At 42.3% G+C, this 24,306-nt stretch overlaps 1 protein-coding gene across 1 annotated transcript in view; it reads left to right on the plus strand.

Annotated features, from left to right (window-relative positions):
* SVEP1 (sushi, von Willebrand factor type A, EGF and pentraxin domain containing 1) overlaps positions 1-24,306 on the plus strand; it is a 133,536-nt gene that overhangs the window by 79,939 nt on the left and 29,291 nt on the right. The window contains exons 26-37 of the mRNA XM_021298751.2: positions 206-407; positions 1,032-1,207; positions 2,545-2,669; positions 7,071-7,194; positions 7,723-7,893; positions 10,013-10,186; positions 15,544-15,663; positions 16,452-16,628; positions 17,396-17,480; positions 17,792-17,983; positions 20,479-20,646; positions 22,553-23,225. Coding sequence (XP_021154426.2) covers positions 206-407; positions 1,032-1,207; positions 2,545-2,669; positions 7,071-7,194; positions 7,723-7,893; positions 10,013-10,186; positions 15,544-15,663; positions 16,452-16,628; positions 17,396-17,480; positions 17,792-17,983; positions 20,479-20,646; positions 22,553-23,225 — 2,387 coding nt within the window. The remainder of the gene's footprint in view (positions 1-205; positions 408-1,031; positions 1,208-2,544; positions 2,670-7,070; positions 7,195-7,722; positions 7,894-10,012; positions 10,187-15,543; positions 15,664-16,451; positions 16,629-17,395; positions 17,481-17,791; positions 17,984-20,478; positions 20,647-22,552; positions 23,226-24,306) is intronic.

Consider the following 24,306-nt stretch of genomic DNA (forward strand, 5'->3'; position numbering starts at 1 on the left):
CCTGTGCATTTTCTAGCCTTGGCAAGCTCTGTATGCTGGCTGATGTTAGTCTGCTATACATTCTTTTTACCTCCGATCAATTTAAAGTGATTAATTTCTGCAGATTGGTTGCATTTAATTTTATTACATTTGCTTAGTTTCTATTTGATTCTTTTTCTGGGTTTTCAGGAATATAGCTCTGAAAAATCTTTTGTCTTTGTTGCAGAACAGTCCTCTCGTTTCAATCTTGATTTTGAAGTCTCTGGTATCTATGGATATGTCATGCTTGATGGTGTTTTACCATCTCTTGGTGACATCACCTGTACATTCTGGATGAAATCCACTGACACTACAAACTATGGGACTCCCATTTCTTATGCAGTGGAAAATGGAAGTGATAATGCGTTTCTTCTGACTGATTACAATGGGTAAATCACAGTTATGCTTTTCTGTAGCTTACAGATGTCTTGAATTTATAAAGAAAGCATAGACCAGAAGTCTGAATATTGGCTTGGGGGTAGACATATCTACATCCATACTCTGTAGCTGGAGTTGCCTCTTTGTTTTGTTTTTATCCTTGCTTTGTTTCCTTCACTTTTTGCTAAATAGAAGAGTAATGGCAAGAAATCAGTGACATTTAGAAAGCAAGATATTTTCTGTCTGGACTACATTTACTTTATATTTAAATGACACATTGAGAAAATGACTGAATAAAATGGAGCTCAGCACTCAGAGTACTCGTAGTGTCACTCCAAAAGCAGGGATGAACCCAAGGGGCAAGTCTAAGAATCCACTATGCGCTGTGATTTGTGTCTTCATGTTTTGGTGCAAAAGCACACTACTTATTTCACTATGCTTTGCATATGATAACTGTAACTTCCAAATTCTCCAAGGCAGAGGTGTCTTCTGTGATGATCTTTCAACAGGGATTTCTTGTATGATGTAAACATGATTGCCTCATTTAGCAAATAACATTTTTTTGAGTCATGTGGGACAGGCTGTGCTTTTAAAGTTACTGCATTCAACTGATTATGCCTTCATCTTCCATGCAGCTGGGTTCTTTACGTAAATGGGAAAGAGAGGATCACAGACTGCCCTTCAGTGAACGATGGCAACTGGCATCATATTGCAGTCACATGGACATGCACGGATGGTGCATGGAAAGTATACATCGATGGAAAACTATCTGATGGAGGCACTGGTCTCTCTGTTGGCTCGAAAATCCCTGGTATGCTTTATTTATATTACACCGGATCTGTTGTCTTTATTCTGTTTTTATTGCAGAATTTGCTGTGCCTGCAAGGAAATATTTATTTTGCTGTTTTTAGTATGTTTCCACGTATTCAACATTTATGCAGGGTTTGTGTTTGCTATTCTTGTTCATGAAGACAGTTCCCTCACTCACCCTTGCTGAAGACAAAGTTCGCATTTCTCGGGTTAGCTAGTAGGTAACTTGTTTTGGGGGTGACAGAGTTTAGTCCACAGAGAAGCCTGCGCTGAGCTCATTTTGGAGTGGCTTTGTGAGAATAGGTTTCTCACACAACAAACTTGAGTTTAACTGGCATTTTCCTTACAAGTGTTGGCTCAGAGTTGATTGAATTAGCCTTCTTCTGTTACTTTCAGGCATCTTTTAAAAGTTTTGTTTGCATTTTTTCCTAACAAGGTGGGTTTTGCTGTGTTCTTGTTTCCTGTGATCAGAAGTCTTGCCAGTAATATAAGACGACATGAGGAGAATACTTTCACCGTTGAAGAGCTGCAAAAGGCCTGATGTTAGATTGCTGCAAGGAGATTTGTCTTTGATGGTGTTTTCATACTGCCCCAATCAATTTTACACAGACTTTCAAAAAACTATCCATATTAAAAAAATTATAGTGAAGCATTTAATCTGTGTACCTTATGCTTGCCCTGTCTTTCCCAATTACATTGGAGTTATCCCCAGAGACAAGACCTAAGGAAGTGTGCAGTCTCCATTACTTTTTGCCCTTGTTCACACACTGTGTGACACGCAAAATGTGTGTCCACATCATCTGTGCTGCTGGTCGAGGAGAGGAAATTTAGCATGTGTGGCATGTCAGAACATTGACTGTCTAATCACCAATGTGCTTCTGAGGGTTTGGAGTCAAATTTGTTCAACCTGACTTTCTAAGTGTTTGTTTAAAGCAGGAAGTGCAGGCTGGCACTGCGAAATATGTCTGGCCTGCCCAAAACTGCATTTTGCATTGCTCTGTATTATGCTTCAAATACTGAGCTAGAAGTGGTGTCTTAGAGCCAATACCATTCCTGAAGCAGCCAAGTAGAGTTTCTGCTCTGACCAGTATGAGTTTAGCATTAATACGTATTTGAGAGTCACTTCCAAATTGTTACACTCACTTACCTCAGTCTATGTTAAGGCTTCCCAGATGTTTGCTGAGAGAATTTGTTGAAAGTGGCTGGTGTCCTGCACAATGAAATCTTAGTAACATAGGATAGCAAAAGTTTTGTTTTGCTTAGTTTTTAATCCTCCTATGGGGATTCCTGCTGTGAGGCTTTGTTTCCTCTTCCCGTTCTAATTCTCTCTGTGTTTAGGTGGTGGTGCGCTTGTACTGGGTCAAGAGCAAGATCAGAAAGGAGAAGGATTCAACCCAGCTGAATCTTTTGTGGGCTCCATCAGCCAGCTCAACATTTGGGATTATGTCCTTTCTCCACAGCAGGTAAGTCCTTACTGCAGTGTCTGAGCACAGGGCTCTGAGTGTAGGATGAGCATTTGAAAAGGCATTCAGAGTTAGCATAGTGGATAGACTACTGTTCCTACAGAAGTCAGTAGGAACCAGATTGAAGCTCTGACCTAGGGAAATAAGGTTAGCATAGTAAGAAGAGTAGCTTTAAGTAAAACTGGGTGTGGTAAAATCAACATTGAGTCACCTTCTATTTTGATTGAGCCTTCCTATACTTCATAGCTTTGAAAGAGAAATGAAGGCATACACAGAAGCTAGCAGTCCTCTTAGAAGAGGGAGAAAACCCAATGAAACAACCTCATGGATTGCTTTACAGGTTACAGTTCCCTCATTGTGCTGTGTGAAGGCACTGGTAAAACTTCAGAGGGGAGGCATCAGAATTTATGTCAGTGCATTAGACACTATGAAAAATCTGGGCTATATAGTCCTAGGAAAAGTCTGAATGAACAGGATAACCAAATGATAGGCTACTTTTATTGAGATATCAAAAATATAGGTTTGGCACTAAACTTTCACAGAGTTAAAAAATCAGTGTAGATCAAAAGATGTCTCCAAGAACAATGATGCCTCAGCTTCTCTGGAAGACAAGCTTCAGTGCTCAGTTATCCTCAGGGTGAAATTTTTTTCTTTATATCTAATTTGGACCTCTCACTTCTGTTTATGACTACTGTTTCTGTGCCACACCATGCACTGCTGTGAAGAGCCTGACTCTGTATACTTGATTACCTCCCAATTGATACCAGGGCTGCTGTTAGGTGTCCCCAAAACTGTCTCTGCTCCAGGCTGAACCAGCCTTGGTCCCACAGCCTCTTCTCACAGGGGAAATGCTCCAGCCCATCATCTTTTTTTATGCCCTCCAGCTTCGCAATGTTTTTCTTGTACTGAGGAGCCCAAAATGGAATGCAATACTCCAGATGTGGTGTAGCAAGCACAGAGAAGAGGGAATAATCCCTTCCTTCATTTTCTGTCTGTGACTCTGTTCACACCACCAAGGATGTTGTAGATCCTCATTATTGCCAGGGCACACAGGTGGCTGATACTCAGGCTCCCTGCCTGCCAGTGCCCCTAGTTTCTTTTTGACAGAGCTGCTCCCTCTCCAGGATTTCCCCAGCCTGTATCATTCTGAGGTTTTTTTCTTTCCCATTTGCTCTTGTTGAATTTCATGAGGTCTCTGTTGGCCCATTCCTCCAGCCTGTCGAGGTCCCTAGAGTTGCAGCTCTGTCCTTAAGCAAACTGATTGGGCCTCCCAGTTTGATATTATGTGCAAACCTGAGTTTCCTCCATCAGCACTTCCTGGTCATTAGCATTTCAATCCTGAAGGTCAGAAATGGTGAAAATGTTGGTAACACTTAAACAGCAAGGACTAATGTTCAAAGTTAGGTGCACTTATTGGGGGAGAGGTCTTTGAATTAAAAGATTTTGCTCTTCTGGATTTTTTTACCACTACTTGGTGGTTTATCGCTGTTTGTTATCCATAGTCCAAATAAGAAATAATAAAATGAACAGAAAATAAAAGTAAAACATAATCATTGCTTCCAGCATCCAAATGTCTCCTCTACTTCTTTCTCCTTTTCTTTGCTACGTTGGCTTTCTGCTAGGTTCAGAACTGTCCAGCCATCTGCTACTGTTCTTGGCTTTCAGGGTCATCGGTTCTTGCATTGCCAAGTTAAATCTTCAGGTTTTTGTTCACTAGCAGTTTTGAAGCGGATAAGTATACATGTGATTTTACAGGACACACTGGTGGAGAGGTTAAGTGCAATTTTCTGTGTCTTTCTCAGTAGTGGATTAAATTCCCAACTGCTTCAAATGCAATACAGTTAGGATGGGGAAAAAAATCCTGCCCTTTGTTTGTGGTATCCATATTACTCAACTGAAAGGACAGATGTGAGACTAGACAGGGAGCTGGGCCAAGTAAGCTTCCTAAAAAATGTTAACCTCATTCATTTCAGAGCTTGGAATAGTAAATCACTATTACTCTCAGTTATTATCACTTTTGTTCTGGCAAACTGGAACTGTTCAGTAAGTCTTACTTTCTTATTCTCAGTCATAAAGGAAAGTGGGGTCACAGAATGTGTTGCCCAGTGAATTACATAAAGGCAAAGTCCACTCTTTAAGATTTTTCTTTGTGTAATTAAGTTACCCACTTGCACATTAATTTTCTGTAGGTAAGCCAACAATCTGTTTGTTCCGTTGCTGAGTAGACAGCAGTAAAAATTTGAGGTTTTTATATGGGACTGTGAGGTCCTTTCTGGGTCTCCATTCTCCATCATATGGCTTGGAAGGGCTGATTCCCAATCCTGCCTTTCACACAGTGGAAAATTTTCCCTGTAGATTCCTTGCAATTTGTTTGCAGTCATTGTCCTAAGCAGTTTCCATCAGCACCTACCATTGAAGTGAGATCTGATCTACCTCACTGGATTTCATGGTAGGGAGAATGTGAGAGTAATTCAGTCTGAGATTCATGGTGTGCCTTCCTTTCTCACAGACAGTATAAAATAATATTTTTGGTAGTTGATTTCATCCATTGGAGACTTGATGGAAGCCAGTCACCCTTTTGAGAAAGGCAGTTTCCCAACTGTTTTATCGTGAACTTGCCAGACCTGTGCTTTCTAACCAGCCAGCTGTGACCTGAGGTTGTGCTGCATGTATTGTATGGGCGGGCTGGCTGTACTGAGGTGCACACAGCCACTGTGATGCTCATCTTTGCTCTTTTTAATTCATTTTTTTCACTCTGCTGAAGGAAACATTCATTCCTCCCTGCCAGTGAATTGCTGGAATGACTCTCCAGCAGAGAAGAGACAAAGTAGGAAGTAGTCTCAGTAGCCTAATTACTCACATGTTCTCTTAATTGAATAACGATCTTTTCTCTATGGGCCACTTTCCTCCCTGTTATCTTAAAAGAAAAGGAAATCCTTAATTATCCTTTACAGCTCATTTATCCTCCTCAGGGTACATATAGTTTTTTTTAGTAGTTCAATGGCTGAGATATGATTGCATCTGCCCTGACAGAGAGAAACGTAATGCGGAGTACTGTGCCAATAATACGTTGTAGCCCCAGTCACCTTCTGGGACTGTATTTTGTTTCTGTTTTTGGAGTTGTAGTGAACAAAGGCAATCGTGAACCCAAAGCCCAAGTTTTTCCGTAGCAGTTTTAAAACACCTTCATGTAGCAGAAATCTCACTGAGCATCCAATGGAACTAGACATCCTTCTTTTTTTTTTAATAAGTGTTGGGGCAGAGACATCTGAGCTTGTTGCAGGGGATCACTATGGAATGTTTTGTGACATCCCATCATGAAGGGTCTGTCTGCATATTCTCACTATTGCCTATAATTTACACTGGTGTCTGAATGGCTTAAAGAGTGCTGTGCCATCTGGGCTTGTAGTCTCCAGGTTGCTTCTGCTGGTGGCCAGATGGAAATGTAATAATGTTACTATGTTTAATAGATATTCAGAGTCATGGTGAAGAAGTAGAAATATTTTTACCGTATTGAAATAATTGTTTTTACATTAAAAGACAATACTGAAACCGCTTAAGAATTTCCATTGGCATTTCAGTTTCTTGTAGTAAGAATGCAAAAGAAACCCCTAGTGCCATCACTGAAGGAGTTGTGTTTTAAATTGAATACTTTTACATCAAAGATATTTGACCAGATCTTCTCTCAGGAAATTAATCTGCTGTTGGTCTAACAGTGTGTTTCTTCCTTTCTCCTATCCTTAATTTGCCTATATAATTCCTGTTTCAGTACATGTTCAGTTATGGCCGTGTCTTGCTTTGGTTGAAGTGAATGCCAATACTGCTCTTAGTATTGGTATGGGTAGGCCTTTCCTGCAGTGTTTTGAAGAGCCTAGTGTGTTGAATTCACAAAACTCTTGTCCCAGAAACAACAAACTGCTTTATCAAACTGCTCCTTTTTGTGTTTCTGTTCCTTAAACATGGTGCAGTGCTAGCAGGGTTTGTGGAATGCAGATCTTCAACATTAAATTCCTTTTGGCTCCTATTTGACATTTTTCTGCAAAAAGATCAAGTTTTCTCTTCAGGTTGCATTCTCATATCTGCTTTTTTCTGTGACATATATACATTTTTCTTTCACACTAACAAACACAATTGTGTTTCAATAACTATGTTTTATGCTTTGCTTGTGTGAAAAGTATTCCTTCAGGTATTGCCTCAGTACATGCCTGTCCACAGCTAGCTGGCTTATAAATACAGAATAACAAATAGTTCAGCCAGAAGCCTCTTGTACTAGAAAGGATGAACATCACTTATTCAATGATGTGTTCTAGTGTTGCATGCAGACGTAGAAGGAATATTTTTTTGCATTCTTTTCCTACATGGTCCTTAAACAGTACCTAATCAACTCTTTTAAATCCATAGGTAAAATCTCTGGCTACATCCTGTCCAGAAGAACTCCAAAAAGGAAATGTACTAGCCTGGCCAGATTTCCTGCCAGGAGTTGTTGGAAGAGTGAAGATAGATTACAAGAGTATATTTTGTGCTGGTTAGAACTTTATTTCCTAGAACCCTTTTGTTCTGAACAATATTATAAGACTCTTTTATGAGGTCAAATATGCTAGCTTGCAGCCTTTGCCCTACTAACCTTGAGTAAATTATTTTGATAATTCAACGGTTAGAACATTCAGTCCTTCATTCCTCGAATTCCAGGGTTTTGTAACAAGAGTTCATTGGAATCTCTGACAGAGATTTATTGCTTCCTGAATTGAGATGGGGAAAGAGTGAAGATGGTGTTGGGTCAGAAAGAAGTTTTTCTTGTCTTGTGTTCTAAAAATAATTTGATAGTATTAAAATACCTACTGCCTCCTCACCTCTTTTCCTACAGATTCCTTTTCTGATTTTATATGTTGATGATTCTCAAAATCCTTTGAGCCCAAGCAGAATGTAGTGTACTAAACACTTGCTAAAGCTTTCTCCTGGATAAATTTATGCAGGATCAAACAATCAGATAACAAAGTTATTAGTTTCAGCATTTAGCTGTATCTCTTACTGTATGCATATATTTTGTCCACAGACTGTCCATCTTTGCAAGGATCCGTACCACATCTGCGGGCCTCTTCTGCTGATTTAAAGCCAGGGTCAAAAGTGAGCCTTTCCTGTGACCCAGGCTTCCAGATAGTGGGAAACTCTGTTCAGCACTGCCTTAACCTGGGACAGTGGACACGGCCTTTTCCCCGCTGTGAAAGTGAGTTGTCTCAGTGGGCTGCCAGGATTAGGAAACCCTAGCTTTTATTTGGACCCTATCACTATTCATGGTCTGTTTTTCCCTGCAGCTGTGAGGCTCTTGAATCCGTCCATGTTACAGCATATGCATATAAGCTTAAAACTAAACTGAGGTTTTGCTAAGCAGAAACTACACTATGACTGGATTTTGCCACCTTTTTTAGTCAGTTTCTAATGTGCATGGCAGAAATTACTCTATATGGACGAGCAATCTGATATTCCATACTCTCCTCCTCAGTAGCATTGAAAGTGTGGAAGATGCACAGGAAATGCTGGACTATGTCTGTGACTTTTTACATGTCACTGAGAACATCTGGTTTGAAGTTAAAAGCCTCAGCATTAGTACATTATGCAGGTTTGTTTTTGTGTTTTTTTTAAGGGCAGCAGGTATTTCTGTCAGGACTTAGAAGTGCTCCAAGACTTACAGGATTTATTCTAAGAAAGTGGGCTATATGCATTCAGATTTCCAAGGTTCTTTGATTCCTGCTTTCCTGTTCCTGCTGCCTTCTTTCCTGTGGTTCTCCTCTGCTTTGATTTCACATGTGACTACAGTTACATGTGTTGGAGCTGACTATGTATTTCATTTCAGCAGAATAGTAAATAGCTCCAGGAGTAGGTATTGCATGATCCCAAAGTTGATCAGTAGTCTGTGGGAAAAATCATCAAATTTGTTAAGAATACCTTAAAAACAGTTTGATCTCGATTTGATGTGATTTTTGAGTCTTCCTCTTTATTCAGTTGTTCATAGCACAAATCCAGGATCTATATCCTCTTCTGCCTAAAGAATAGCATGCTTGTGAGGATTTATCCAAAAGGGTGTCTTGCTGGGCAGAGCATAAGTTCAGTGGCAGAGGGAGCTTTGTTCTGTCTTGATGTGTTATCAGTGACAAGCCAGAAGAATCCTGTTAGCGTTGTCATCTGATTTCTCTCTGTTGGGCCAGGCAGTTTTACCTGTTGAGCACTGAGCTCAGACAGAACAGAGTTGACCTGCCACCAACATACTGAGTGAATGAGTGCCAGAATTACCCACTGGCCTTGCTCAGCCTGTTCCACAAGTTCCTGGTGGATGAAAGCGGATTGAAGATAGCTATTTCATGCATTAATAACTACAAGGTTGTTAGTGGAAGGTGTGGTACAGAAGAGTTCTTCTGCTGACTCAGTCAGGCTCATTTATAATCACTGCCTTCACCCACCAGGATCCTTTTCCTCTTCCAATCACCAAAGACCCCCAAAACCACAGTTCCAGATTGCCTGGCAGCCTGTCTTTGTTACAGGCTCTTCAGTTCAGTCCCTCTGCAAGTACCTGGCTTCTATTATCACAGGCTCTAAATGCTTCACACTGTCTTACTGTGTGATCCTTGCACATGGCTGGGAAGCAAGGAATTGCTACAATCCATATAGTTAGAAAGACATGCTATGTAGCTGTTGAAATAAGTTGGTGTCCTATTAATTGAAATGAAGATGCCCAGAAGGAGCTCTGCAAGAATCAGTAGCAACCTCCAGCAGGCAGATAGATACCTTCTGCTGGGATCAGAATGGCTTATTTACTATATTCAAAGTGATGTCTAAGGTGTGTGAGGTCAGTTCCAACCTCTCCATCGTTCATGCCCTCCATGGTCTCAGACCAGTACTGTAAACTCTTAGCAGTAATTTGTTAGTTAGTTTTGCAATGTTCAAACACAGTAATATGGACTTTGTTTTTCAGTGAAAGGAAATAACAGGAACCTCCATGGAGGCAAAGTTAATTTTTTTTTTTTTTTTTTCCTTGAAAATCACCAAGGATCATGGATTTATCAGGGGAAGTACCTTGTGACTGAAAAGCGTCTGCTCAGATCTTAGTCACAGAGGTCTCCAGGAACTGCAGAGTCCTGTTCAATCTCTGGTTGACAAGTGCCCACAAAACAAGATGCTCCTACAGACCTGGAATCAATTAGTTGCCTCAGAAAAGGTCTGGGCCCTCTTGCGGACAGGATTCCACAGTTGCAGATAAAAAGTCTCAGATGACAGCTCTCGTAGAATCTCTGAAGTTGATCTGTGTCTGCTCTGCTAATGTCTGTGCCCTCTCTTCATTCATGTTGCAGGAATAAGCTGTGGAGTGCCTCCACCGTTAGAAAACGGATTTTATTCAGCTGAGGACTTTTTCGCTGGCAGTACCGTTACCTATCACTGCAACAATGGCTACTATTTGCTGGGTGACTCCAGGATGTTGTGTCTGGACAATGGGAGCTGGAACAGCATTTCACCATCTTGTCTTGGTGAGATGTGCCATACATGTGGCTGCATGGTCTGGTGACCTTGCACTTCTCCTGTGCCCTTGGGTTTGGGTGGAATTTCATTCTGAAATTGTGAAGGCTGACCACAGTCTCAGAAATCACACTTGAAAATATTCATCTTTCCAAAACACCATGCTCATCATTGTACAAAACCAAAACTACATTCTGGCACCTTTGTCTGTCAGCCCTCTAGTATGCCCCACAGTTAATAAGTCTGCATTGCCTCTTTCAGTCCGTCTCCAGCCCTGGAGACCTTTCATTCTCCGCTTCCAACCTGTGCATTTCCCTGTGCTTCAGCACGCTGTCAGTGTCCCATACTCTCTGACCGGGTTCTTTTAGATGTTCCTTGTGTAGAATTTGTAATGCTTAATAGTAATACCAAATTTACTTATTTGAAGATAGTTGATACTGCACAGGATTTCTGATTTAGCAGAACGATACAAAGTATACTGAGTAGCAGAAAACAAATAAATCTGAGCTACACTTAGCAAAATATAGCAATTGCAATACCAATACCAGTCTTTAGAATATGTTCACTGTCATGACACTGAGCATCACCAGTAGCTCGGAATTAGTATGTGGGTTGAAATCAGCTCAAGACCATTGCTAAGTGTCTGGTTTTCCTACTCTATGTTGGCCTGAGCCATGTGTTCAGTTCCACTGCCATAGCTGTGTGACTAAATCAGGGAGACATTTACACCACCAGCTGATCCACTCAATTGCTGATAGTCATTTCACAGAATCACAGAATCACAGAATGTCAGGGATTGGAAGGGACCTCAAAAGATCATCTAGTCCACTCTCCCTGCCGGAGCAGGAACACTTAGATGAGGCTACACAAGCATGTGTCCAGGCAGGTTTTGGATGTCTCCCAGGTAGGAAACTCTACAACACCCCTGGGCAGCTTGTTCCGGTGTTCTGTTACCCTCACTGAGAAGTTGTTTCTTCTCAAATTTAAGTGGAACTTCTTGTGTTCCAGTTTGAACCTGTTACCCTTTGTCCTGTCATTGGTTGTCACCGAGAAGAGCCTGGCTCCATCCTCGTGACCTTTATATATTTGTAAATATTAATAAGGTCACCCCTCAGTCTCCTCTTCTCCAAGCTGAAGAGCCCCACCTCCCTCAGCCTTTCCTCATAAGGGAGATGCTCCACTCCCTTCATCATCTTCATTGCCCTGCACTGGACCCTCTCCAGCAGTTCCCTGTCCTGCTGGAACTGAGGGGCCCAGAACTGGACACAATATTCCAGATGTGGTCTCACCAGGACAGAGTAGAGGGGGAGGAGAACCTGTCTCAACCTACTAACCACTCCTTTCTAATACACCCCAGGTACCACTGGCCTTCCTGGCGACAAGGGCACAGTGCTGGCTCAAGGTCATCCTGTTGTCCACCAGGACCCCCAGGTCCCTTTCCCCTACACTGCTCTCTAATAGGTCATTCCCCAACTTATACTGGAACCTGGGGTTGTTCCTGCCCAGATGACAGACTCTACACTTGCCCTTGTTATATTTCATTAAATTTTTCCCCGCCCAACTCTCCATCCTGTCCAGGTCTCTGGATGGCAGCACAGCCTTCTGGTGTGTCAGCCACTCCTCCCAGCTTGGTGTCATCAGCAAACTTGCTGACAGTGCACTCTATTCCCTCATCCAAGCTGTTGATTAATATATTGAATAATATAGGCCCCAGTACTGACCCCTGAGGCACTCCACTAGATACGGGCTTTCAACTAGACTCTGCCCTGTTGACCACAACTCTCTGGCTTCTTCCCTTCAGCCAGTTCACAGTCCACCTCACTACCCGATCATCCAGACCGCACTCCCTCAGTTTAGCTGTGAGGATGCTGTGGGAGACTGTGTCAAATGCTTTACCGAAGTCAAGGTGGACCACACCCACCACTCTGCCATCATCTATCCACCTTGTTATGTCTTCATAAAAGGCAATGCGGTTGGTCAAGCACGATTTCCCCTTGGTGAAGCCATGTTGACTGCCCCTAATGACCCTCTTATCCTTGATATGCCTTGAGGTGGCACCGAGGATAAGCTGTTCAATCACTTTCCCAGGGATGGAGGTGAGGATCTCCGGTCTATAGTTACCCAGGTCCTCCTTCTTGCCCTTTTTGAAGACTGGAGTGACATTTGCTTTCCTCCAGTCCTCAGGCACCTCTCCCATTTCCCAGGACTTGGCAAAGATGATGGAGAGTGGCACAGCAATGACCTCAGCCAGCTCCCTCAGCACCCATGGGTGCATCCCATCCGGACCCATGAATTTATGGATATCCAGATTGCCTAATTGCTCCCTAACCCAGTCCTCATTAACCGAGGCAAACTCTTCCATTGTCCTGCCTTCCTCTGGGGCCTCAGCAGTACGGGGCTCCTCAGGACAGCCTCTGGCAGAGTAGACAGAGACAAAGAAGGCATTCAGTAATTCTGCCTTCTCTGTATCTTCTGTCACCAGGGCACCCACCTCATTCATCAGTGGGCCTACATTGCCTCTGCTGTTAGTTTTATCTGCCATGTATTTGAAAAAGCTCTTTCTGTTGTCCTTGACCCCTCTCACCAGGTTTAATTCTAAGGAGTGTTTAGCTTTCCTAGTTGCCTCTCTACACCCTTTAGCAACAGCCTTATATTCTCCCCAAGTGGCCAGCCCCTCCTTCCATGATCTATAAACTCTCCATTTCCACTTGTGCATACCCCGCAGCTCCCTGTTTAACCACGCAGGTCTCCTGGCTCCCTTCCTTCACTTCCTACGTGTGGGGATGCTCTGATCTTGAGCCTGATAGAAGCAGTCCCTGAACACTAACCAACTATTTTGGGCCCCTTTTCCTTCAAGCAGCCTTGCCCATGGGATTTCCCCCAGCAATTGCTTGAAAAGGCCCAAGTTAGCCCTGCTAAAGTCCAGGGTTGCAATTCTGCTTGCTATCCTGTTCCTGCCACATGAGATCCTGAACTCCACCATTTCATGGTCACTGCAGCCGAGGCAGCCCTCAGTCTTTACCGCTTCAACTAGACCCTCCTTGTTAGAGAGGATGAGGTCCAACAATGCACCTCTCCTAGTCGGCTCCTCCACCATTTACATCAGAAAGTTATCAATGCACTGGAGGAACCTCCTAGACTGTGGCTGGCTGGCTGAGCAGTCCTTCCAGCAAACATCAGGGAAGTTAAAATCCACATAACAACCAGGGCCTGTGACTGTGAGGCCACTTTCAGCTGTCTGTAGAAGGCTTCATCAACTTCCTTACCTAAAACAGAGGCCACCTTACTGTCCCTTTGTGTTGAGTCACCTTCTTTGTAACAGCGGTGGTCAGTCACACACTACATTATTCCCTGAGCTTCACCTTTGCCACTCTCCTCTGAGCCTTCTTCCATTGTGGGGGTTTATTGGTCAGTCACACACACCTGTCAGCAGGCAGTAGCAGCATTGGAAGGTCTGAGAGTTCACTTGTGGACACAGTTCACACAGTTGTCGTACCATAACTTGCTTTCTGGTCAGCTGGGTGTGATGTACCAGATGCAGCTGCAGGAGCTGAAAGGTGAGACAGACCACCATAGTACTGTATACAGAGGACTGGGGGTGACTGTTCTTGTAGGGCCATGTCTCCAACAGATCTCTGCTGGAATCTACTAGCTAGTTTTAGTTGTCATAGTCATGCCTAACATGGAAGTTGCAGGGTAACAATCTGGCAAGATTTGTGTTTGATATGACTCTTAATTTTACTTAGGTATAGCACGTAATTTTTTGAGTCAAGATAAGCAAAACAAAAGCCAAAAGTTAGTTTTACCAAAATTTACTTTGTAATAGGATCCATCTGGTTCCATCCTGTATACTGGGACTCCTTCAAAACCTCCAGATCACCCAGTGCCTCTCTTTGCTTTTCTCCTTTGCACTTTATACCAAGGCTTAAATATGAGCAGGCTCAGAGCAGGTGCTGCAAGGCTGTCCGAACAGTTGTACGTCTGTGCAGCAGGAAGCATGATGTTGAGAAGGAGAATCCCTGAGCTCCACCTTCCACGTTGCCTTGTCTCTCATAAAGCAGAGTAGACTAAGGGGAAGACAAGAGTGGCTTTGGCACACTAACCCACCCTTTACCTTTCTGATCCGTGCTCCAGGCAGGTGCTAACAAAGTGTGGTATGCCCTGGGCCATTCATTTTGCTCTGTTGTGGATCTGATTCATACTGTCCTTCCACTCTTCCTTGCCTTACCAGACATTACAGGAGGAGCAGTGATTCCAGTTCTGCTGTGGTAACACTTTGCATTCTCCTGATGCTTATGTAATTGACAACTGTTTTGATTTTAACGTGCAGTATTCATCCTAAACCTCAGAAAGAAACTCCTTTTATTTTCAGAACTTTGTTGGGTTCTTTTCATGCTGGCCAGGCTCATTCAGCAATAAACAATACAGAAATTCAGTAAATTTCATTGGTTTTTAACTATGTTGGGTTATTGCCTGGAAATGGGCAAAGAACTCCAGCCCTTAGTTCAACAGCTGTCCTGTAGCAGGGCTATTAAATGAAGAACTGTTCTATCTCTGACATTCTGGTTTATATAAAGAATAATCTCTGATGCCAGCGTTTTTCATTTAGATACTTAGAAAATGACCCTTTGCAATTTATGACTCATTTTTTACATACCAAGAACACTTCTGTACCATCAGGATTTGAAAGCTGATATGAAGCATTCTAGAGTGAGGGAATTTTTTGCTGTACAGTACCAAGCCACATGGAACATAAATCACCAATTGGCACTTCTAGACACTACTGTAGTATAAATAGTTAATTATAATAACTAATATGTTTTTAACTGATTTTAATTTTTCTGGTAACTGCAGGCACTTTTCATTCCTAGTCTAATGTAATTCTCTTCAGCAGAGGTGGGGCTCTAATCGTATTTTATGTTCAGAGTGTTTCCCCTCTTGGCTGAGTTTTCTTCTCTTGTAGGTGGGAAGTTCAAGATAAAGGATTTCCCAACCAAGTGTTTAATGCAGAAGTGCTCCTTCGTAGTGTCTGTCCATACTAGTAGTAACAGCAAATGAGTTACGATGTCTGTTCTTTTACCACTTGGAAGCTAGATACTTTTTGTGGAAGTGTTGGCTGAAGGTTGATAGGATTTGTCTCTGGTTTTCTCACGTTTCACTATATTATGTAGTAAATTACAGACAAAGCATAAATATTAATTTAAATATAAAATATTTTTACTAGTGCATCAAAAAATGTATTGAAGAGTGATTTTTAATTATACAATTCAAGGGATTCTTCTTGACAGTTAGTGAGACAGAAATTTGAAACAGATGCTTATTACAAATGCCACCCTAGAGACATTTTTTTTGTGTTTCTTTTTGGTAGATGTTGATGAATGCGCTGTTGGATCAGACTGTGATGATCATGCATCTTGTCTTAACACAAACGGATCCTATGTTTGCACTTGCATCCCTCCTTACACAGGAGATGGTAAAAAATGTGCAGGTATGGGAAAGAAAAACATCAGGGTAGCCTTTCCAAGGTTCTCTGTAGCCCAGTATCCTGCCTCCTGCTGTGGAAGACAGTTGCCAGTAATTGAAGTCAACGCAGGGACAGGCAGGCATGCTCTCATCTCCAGGTCACTTTGACCTGAATGGGGCTGTGATGAAATGTCTTGTTTTGTTTCCTGAGAATGTACCTCTCCCTGTGGAGACAGCTGTCATTGGGATTCTGCTTCAAGACCTACACACATGGACAATCCTCTTGCACGTGGAGCACATGTGCTGAAGTCCTGGGAAGGGTGCATGACACGGTTCACCACTTCTCAGAGCAGAGCTGTGCAGTGAAGAAATATTTAAATACAGGCATCTGAGTAGGGCTTGAGCTGCATGTGGAAATACAAAGCAAGGTAACTTTGCATGAAGATGACTAGACTATGGCACAGGTTGCGATAAAAGGTAGCTAAGCTGATTTCATGTTCAGAGCTGGACATGCTGCAATAGGCTTTCCATCACCAAGTGAAAAATGAGAGATCTGTTTGTTTCTGACAATGAATGCAAACTCAGGTACAGAGAGTTCTTTCATCTCAAAGTTAGTTTACTTGCATGACTCTTCAGTGCCTGTCACTTACATATTGTACACAGAAAAGTTGGTAAGGCTGTAAACTGCTTATGAGTGTTTTCCACATGCTCTGCTTTCGTACTTTGAGAAAATTCCCAGGGATATCTCCTGCAATTTGTTTATAAAATCTGGTACTTAGTTATTTTATTGATAGTTTCTCTCTTCCTCCTCAGAACCAGTGACGTGCCGTAATCCAGGAAGTCCAGAGCATGGTCATTTATATGGGAACACTTACAGTGTTGGCAGTGAAGTGACATTTTCCTGTGAAGAAGGGTTTCAGCTGACGGGAATGACTACACTTACATGCATGGAGTCTGGAGAGTGGAGCCACCCCATACCATATTGTGAAGGTGTAGTTCATGGGGAGGATGTGTATTGTGATATGAGTTGTAGAGATAAGGAAGGGGGAAGGTCATATTGTAGAGCCTTTAGAGACAACAGCAGCTAACAAAACCGTGTTCTAGCAGACCTGGGTCTCAGTGTTGAAGTCTATTGTTTCACAAGACTTAACCACCAGTTGAAGGTTTTCCAACAGTTGTCATAGTCATAGCGGTACTGGCTTACACAGATTCTCTGAAGTGTCAAAGTCATATACTTATTTTAACGCAGGTGTTAAAAGTGTGATTCGAGTCCGCCTAGCCTCCTGTTTTCAAGGAACTTGTGGGAACTTAATGTCTTAAAGATCCATTAACTGTGTTTCAGTGGATAAGCGGCAACCAGAGAGGACAGGCTGGTGCACATACAACTACGTGGTATAATTGCAGAAATAGTTTATTTAGAAAACCAGCACTAATGAGGTGAATCAAAAGGGTAAAATGAAAGGGTAACAAAGACAATGTCAAAAACCAATTACTTTTTCCATAGAGAGGGGTGGATATGGAGACCTCTTGACAGTCAAGCATGTGGTGTGTAGAACAGTTCCAGCTATTTATTTCCAGTTAGTCCCATTTCTCAGTAAGGTGAAGTCAGATAAAAAGCCCTAAATGTCAAGAAGCCAGTGTTAGCTATGGCTTTACTCCTTTTCAAACCTATTTAGAGAAAGAAAAGCAAGTCACGATTTTCCATTCTTTATTATTTGTGTTGTATCAAACTGTCTTGTGATCCTGTCTTTTTGAAGCTGTATCCTGTGGTGGTCCGGTTATTCCAGAGAACAGTGCCATTTTGGGCTCAAATTTTACATACCAAAACAAGGTGGTGTACAGGTAGGAATTCAGTATGTTCAAAGTGCTATATTAATAATTGATTGAGTACCTGGCAACAAATGAGAGTATGGCTGAATTGAGAAAGTTGTTGAAATGAAAGGAGCAAGATGGGATTACAGTAATGGAAAGACATTTGTTTATAGCTGTGGCAATTCAATAGAGGAGCAGAATGTTTATCCCATTACTGCCCCTCTATGCCCTGCAGAGAAAGACATTGTATGCAGGTGTGGATGAAGAGAGAAAAGGGATGCCTGATTATGTTGTGCATAAAAGGCTCTGTGTTCGATAGCACTTCTTTTCTTCTAACTTAGATGCAATGATGGATACAACTTAGTGGGTGAAAAGGAAATTCTGTGCCTTGCTAGTGGCATTTGGAATCATCCTCCTCCCTCCTGTGAAATTGTGACGTGTCCTAGCCCACAGGATATCAGCAATGGAAAATACACACTCACTGGCACAACCTACCTTTCCTCTGTATCATACACCTGTAACAATGGATACAGGTAAATGCAAGAACATTCCTGAGTCAATTGCAAGTGGCATGCTTGCTAGAAGTTGTAACTTATCTCTGAAAGGGACAAAGCTGGGGTCATTGCTCAGAAAGATAAAATAGTAAAATAGAATTTTTAAAGAATTCTTTATATCTTGAAAATATTTTATGTATTTCATCCTAAAGATGAAGGTCGCTTGGGATTTTATATATACATGTATATATATATATATATTTATATATATATATATATAAAGTGCTTTCATTTTACCATCAAGCTAAACAACATATTTTGAATATTCAGAAAAATAGTTGTCATTATTTTTGAAAGTTCTCATTTGTCTTTAAAAATTATCTTACCTTTACAGCTTCGGTGCATACCAAATATTATTTTTGCTATTGTTTTACAATAGCTTTGGTGCAGAGGCTTTACAATGGCTTTCCCTGCAGAGGGATATGGACAAATTGGAGAACTGGGCAATCACCAACTTTATGAAGTTTAACAAGGGCAAATGCCAGATTTTGCACCTTGGACACAGCAACACTGGCTGTACATACAGACTGGAGGACGAGATGCTGGAAAACAGCTCTGTGGAGAGGGATCTGGGGATTCTGGTTGACAGCAAGTTGAACATGAGCCAACAGTGTCCCTGGCAGCCAAGAGGGACCCATGTCCTGGTGCATCCAGCACAGCATCGCCAGCTGGGCTGGGAGGGGATGGTCACGCTCTGCTCTGCACTGGTGCGGCCTCACCTGGAGCATTCACTGTGTGCAGGGCTGAGTGCCACAGGATAAAAAGGGTATAAAGCTGCTGGAGAGTGTCCAGAAGAGGGCAGTTAAGCTGGTGGAGGTCTAGAGCAGAAGCCATATGAGGAGCAGCTAAAGTCACTTGGTTTATTCATCCTGAAGGAGACTGAGGGGAGACCTCTTAATGGTCTGCAGCTTCCTCACAAGGCAGACCAATGACAGAACCCAAGGGAATGGCAGGAAGATGTGCCAGAGGAGGTTCAGGTTGGACATTAGGAAAAGGTTCTTCACCCAGAGGGTGCTGGACACTGGAACAGGCTCCCCAGGGAGGTGTCATGACCCCAAGCCTGACAGTGTTCAAGAAGAGACTGAACAACACCCTCAGACATATGGTGTGAACTGTGGGGTTGTCCTGTGCAGGGACAAGAGTTGAACTCGGTCTGATTTTTTTCTGTATTTTTGTGCTGCAAACATTCCCTTGTCCAGATGCAGGCAAGTAGGTGAGGTGTGCTCATTTGCTGAATGTTCTAATCATGTTAATACAAAAGGATACCTCAGGTGCAGTCCAGTGTAATGTTAAGTCACAGATCCACAGTGTGGACTTCTCTGTACCCCACTAAACCAGGCAGTGTTTTTACCAGTGTCAGTTAATTGTTTTGCCATGGACTTAGGACATATAGGCAGCAAATACCACATCATTTGTGACTCTTTCCCTTTACTTGCATAGCCTGCTGAGAGAGTCACTACTCCAGGGCAAGCTCTCCCAAACAGTGTCCTTCTTATGTATTATTTCTGGACCCAGTTGTGGACCCTGCCCCTTTCTTCAAGCACCTCTTAATATGCTTTTTGTGTTAAACGTATTCGCACAGGTAGGCAGAGCCTGACAAGGGTCTGTGCAGTATCCGTAAGGGCTTTAGAAGTCAGTGTTGTTCTCTTCCATTAACCCTGAGCTCATTTCAGTCAACTAAACATGAGGGTCTAATGCTATCTGAGACTCAGTCACAGGAAATCAGACACAGCTGTTTAGGGCTCTCAGATATGACATGGGACCTGCTGGGAATCCATAGCCAGCTGACACAGGAGCTAGAGGCCAGCAGGTTCACCCGGAGCGTCTCAGGTTCATGTTCAATACCTCTGTTAGACAACGTAGTAAAACCTTTTGTGCCATTGCATTGCTGTTTCCTCAGCTGAGGAAACCAAAAAATACCATTAAGTGTATGTGGCTCATAGCTCTGGCAAAATTCTTTACCTCATGAAGGAACTGAATGCCTTTTTGTAAACAAACCTGAACTGGATAATTTCCTTCAGTTTTCTGAGTGAAGATAGTGTTTAAGTCCTTGGGTAAATCACATCTCAGACAGAGGCCTAGTTGCAAGTCTCAAGATTGGCATGATGTTGATGGCATACAAGTAAATCTTTAAGCTTAAATAAATATTTAAGCACCCTGTGACTTTCTTTTGTGGCTCAAAGACGGGTAGAGCTACAGCAGAAGTTATGTGTGTGTTTGCACAGTGCACTGAGGCCCTACATGAATTCTACCAGCTCTCTCTTCAAAGTAATCTGAAGACCAGCTTTTTTGACAGCATGAACAGTGCTTTTTCATGAACAGAGCATTAGATTCTGGCCACTACTGAAGTCAGTGAGAGACTCCCTCTGGCTTCACTGGGGCCAGGAAGTCAGTGAGAACCAAAGCACCTTTTTCCATCTCTGTTCCTCAGCTGGACTGAAATGGCAGCCTTAATTATGATCTTTGTGTCTCAGCCTTCAGGGACCTTCTATACTTGTCTGTGCATCTTCAGGGAACTGGAACAGCACGCCTCCAGCTTGCAACATCATCTCTTGTGGATCCCCTCCTGCCATCAAAGATGCGGTCATCAATGGAAATAACTTCACTTTTGGCAGCATGGTCTCTTACACATGTAAGGAAGGGTATGTAGATTAACACTACTGGACTAATAGGATGAGTAAAACTGGTACTTCTTCACAAGTCCTTTATAACTGCACACTGATTCATTTTTACTGCTTCTGTCTTCAGTCTCTGGAAATGTGATGGAGATTTTTTTGCGGGCTGTCAAGTTAATATAGGACACGTATTCATTCATTAAAGTAGTTTCACAGCAGCCGAATGCGCTCTAGAAGAGGAGTATGGAGAAGTGTCATGGGGAATGTTAGACCAATTCAGTAGGAAACCCTCTCCCTTGGAGTTACTACAGAACTACTACTTCTGTGGTAAACTCAAGGCCCTGATCATAAAGAATTCCCTGTGTCACTTCAGGTTATAAGAAAGCTGTTTGGTGTATTTTGAGAACGGTTTGCTCTGGCGTTCTAAATTCTGCCTCCTTAAAACTCTGACTCCTCATTTATTGAGGTGCATTATTTTTCTTTGGTTTCTGTCTACTCATGGTAGTGACCTTTTCAGACTGTAGTTCATTGAAGATGAGGTTCCATTTTGATGATGTTGAGCACGATGTAATGCTGGACTCTGATCCTGCAAGACCTTTGCACATGCTTATCTTTACAGCCTGTGAGCACTCCCATTGAATTTCTTGAAACTGTTCTGTCCAAAAGGCAGAGCAGGTTTGCAGAACTTTTGCCACATCAGGCCCTAACAGACTGGAGGGTTTTCTGCTTCTTCTTGATGTAAAAAGATAGATTTATAAGCCAGCATTTTTCTAATAAACTGGCTTCGCAATATTATTTGAAACATAATTGAAGCAAAGTATCTTTATTCTGTTTTCTTCCTGTATTATTATTTTAAAAGCTGGTTCTCTTTCCTATGCAAGCATCTGAAATGAAATAGAACAGCAACATTTAAAGAGGGTCATAGCTGTCTGTGACAATGAATTGAGTGTATTATATTAAACACTAGCTCATAATAGTCTCTTTTTCTGGAGTCCAGTCATGAGGCTTTGAAAACAAATCCTGTAAACAAGACAAAGCACTTTTACAGATGTTGCCATCAAAAACTGAGCAACCAGTTTCCAGCCTGCAGCTGGAAAGAGTCACTGGGAACTTTGCAGTAGTTATTGTTTCTTTGCTTTCTGTGAGAACACAGCACAGAGATTTCAAAACTGAGGAAGAAGATAGTCACAGGTACTATGATTAAACTGTGTCATGTTTAAGAAGCAGCATTTTAAGTGGGGTGATGAACAGCATGGTGTAACACCTGTCACTGCATCCTAGTGACTAGAGAATCCCAGTTTAGAGAAATACAACTACACTAACAGTAATCGTCTGGTAGAGTTTCATTGTATTTTTTTTTTTTTTGGCTTTTATAACAATTTGTTCTGTGATTTTTAGGAAGAACTTGTTACAAAATTTCCACTTGCATTGTTGGCAAGAGCATCTTGGTGTAACTCACTAAAGAGTTTTTCATTGCTTGCAAGTGTGAAAATATATTGATACGGCTGATACAGGAACCCAAAAGGCCTTTAAGGGCTTTTCTTCTCTTTCTTCTCTATTCAGTTCTGCTAAAGGGGAAGAATTTCTTGATGGGAACATTTCTTTGAGGATTGTATGGACTGTTGCAGCATAACACTAGGTTTGTTGTAGTAGTTTAAACCAAATTTGAAGTTCAGGAGTGGTAATCAATTGGACAGACAAGAGAGAAACAATGTACACAAGGTGTGCTAGGGTATTGCTTATTGTGGTACCTCACCCATGGACATGTAGGTGCTAAGATTTTCCTTCTGAGATTTATCATAGCTTTTGTAAAGGATCCTATTCTTCTGGAGTACTAGCAAGCAAGCTTGTACTGCAGGGGCTTCAGGAAATTGTAGGTAGTGTTTGACAATGCTTGTCTTTTTTACTTCATATGTTGTTTCCTTATCCACAGTTACACATTAGTTGGCCCTGCAACCATAGAGTGCTTAGCGAGCGGCGAGTGGAGCATGAGCCACCGGCAGTGCCTGGCAGTATCCTGCGATGAGCCACCCCATGTAGAAAATGCATCACCAGAGAGTGGCCACCGTCTCTTTGGCGACATAGCTTATTACTTCTGCTCAGATGGCTACAGCCTGGCTGATAACTCTCAGCTGCTTTGCAATGCAGAAGGCAAGTGGGTGCCTCCGGAGGGCAGGGAGATGCCCCACTGCATAGCTGATTTTTGTGAAAAACCATCCGCCGTCTCATACAGCATCCTGGAGTCCATTAGTAAAGCCAGGTTTGCAGCTGGCTCCATCGTGAGCTTCAAGTGCATGGAAGGCTTTGTTCTGAACACTTCAGCCAAGATCGAGTGCCTTCGAGGGGGCCAGTGGAATCCTTCTCCTTTGAGCATCCAGTGCATCCCCGTTCGCTGTGGAGAGCCTCCCCACATTAGCAATGGCTATGCCAGTGGGGCCAACTACAGCTTCGGAGCAGTGGTGGCTTACAGCTGCAACAAGGGCTTCTACATCAAGGGAGAAAAGAAGCGGACCTGCGAGGCCACTGGGAACTGGAGTGGCAGTTTGCCCACATGCCACCCAGTGTCCTGTGGAGAACCACCACAGCTTGAGAATGGCTTTATTAAGGTACAGAATAAGTTTTCTCATCTGCTTGGTACCATAGCAAACTGAATACGTCTTCACAATTGCTGCTGCAGGGGTTTTCTTTCTTCTGTTTTGCTCTTCTGTTAAAATTAGGGAAGCATGTCACTGAGTGGAATACTCAAAGGGAAAAACAGGTGGATTTGCACAGAATCATGTCTGGAAAACATGGATACTTCCATGGTATTTAGTATCTTAAAGTGGGTTATCAGTTAGGAGATTCAAGATGCCATATGACAAACAATTTATTTCCTAATGTCTTACTCTTCATTTGTTTGGTCCATGGTTGGCTTTCCAGTGCTGGCTGGAGACATTTGAAGTACTACTGCCAGTTTATAAGCCTTGCTCTTTTCATTGCTATTAAAAAAAGATCTAATTTTCTATAGATAAATCATATTGGGATAATTTCTCTCCTTTCATTGCAAGCACACTTCTTCACTGAAGTCAGAATTTCCCTTTCCTTATCAAATGACATTGCAACAATGCCTGAAGTTAAAAATCTCCTTGTGGCAGCTGAAACCTGTAACAACTCCATAACCTGTGTTGTGCTTCGATGCACAAGGGTAGAATGTGGTAAGGAAGATGAAAAACACTATTGTAAAGATTTAACTTCAAATTTTTAAAGCATGTTTCTTCTGAACACCACCCTCCTTCCTTAAATCTGGACAGGAGGGCATCTGCATTTGCTAAAAATTCGGGAGGAGGGGTTCATCCTGGTTCCTACATGGGCTTCCAGCAGTAATAGCAACAATTTCTGTTCAGAGTCCTACACAGTTATACCCTCTAACTAATGCATGTCACTCAGTATTGTCCTCCTTAGGTAGTATTACTCATCCAGGTATTCCTTCCTGTTAGAGAATTATTTTAATACCTCAGTCAGAGCTCAGCCTGCAACTTTGAGGGGCTTCCCAGCTGCCTGCTCAAGACTCTGCAGCTGCATGTGTGGCACTTATAAACATCTAGTAGTAGTACATCTGAAGGCTCCAGGCTTGAGTGCATTTGTATGCTGATGGATCGTTACAGCAGGACATTTCATGGCAGCTTCTCCTGATCCATTTCTTTCCTG

The sequence above is a fragment of the Columba livia genome, chromosome Z (assembly GCF_036013475.1).
Source record: "Columba livia isolate bColLiv1 breed racing homer chromosome Z, bColLiv1.pat.W.v2, whole genome shotgun sequence".
Classification (NCBI taxonomy): Eukaryota; Metazoa; Chordata; class Aves; order Columbiformes; family Columbidae; genus Columba; species Columba livia.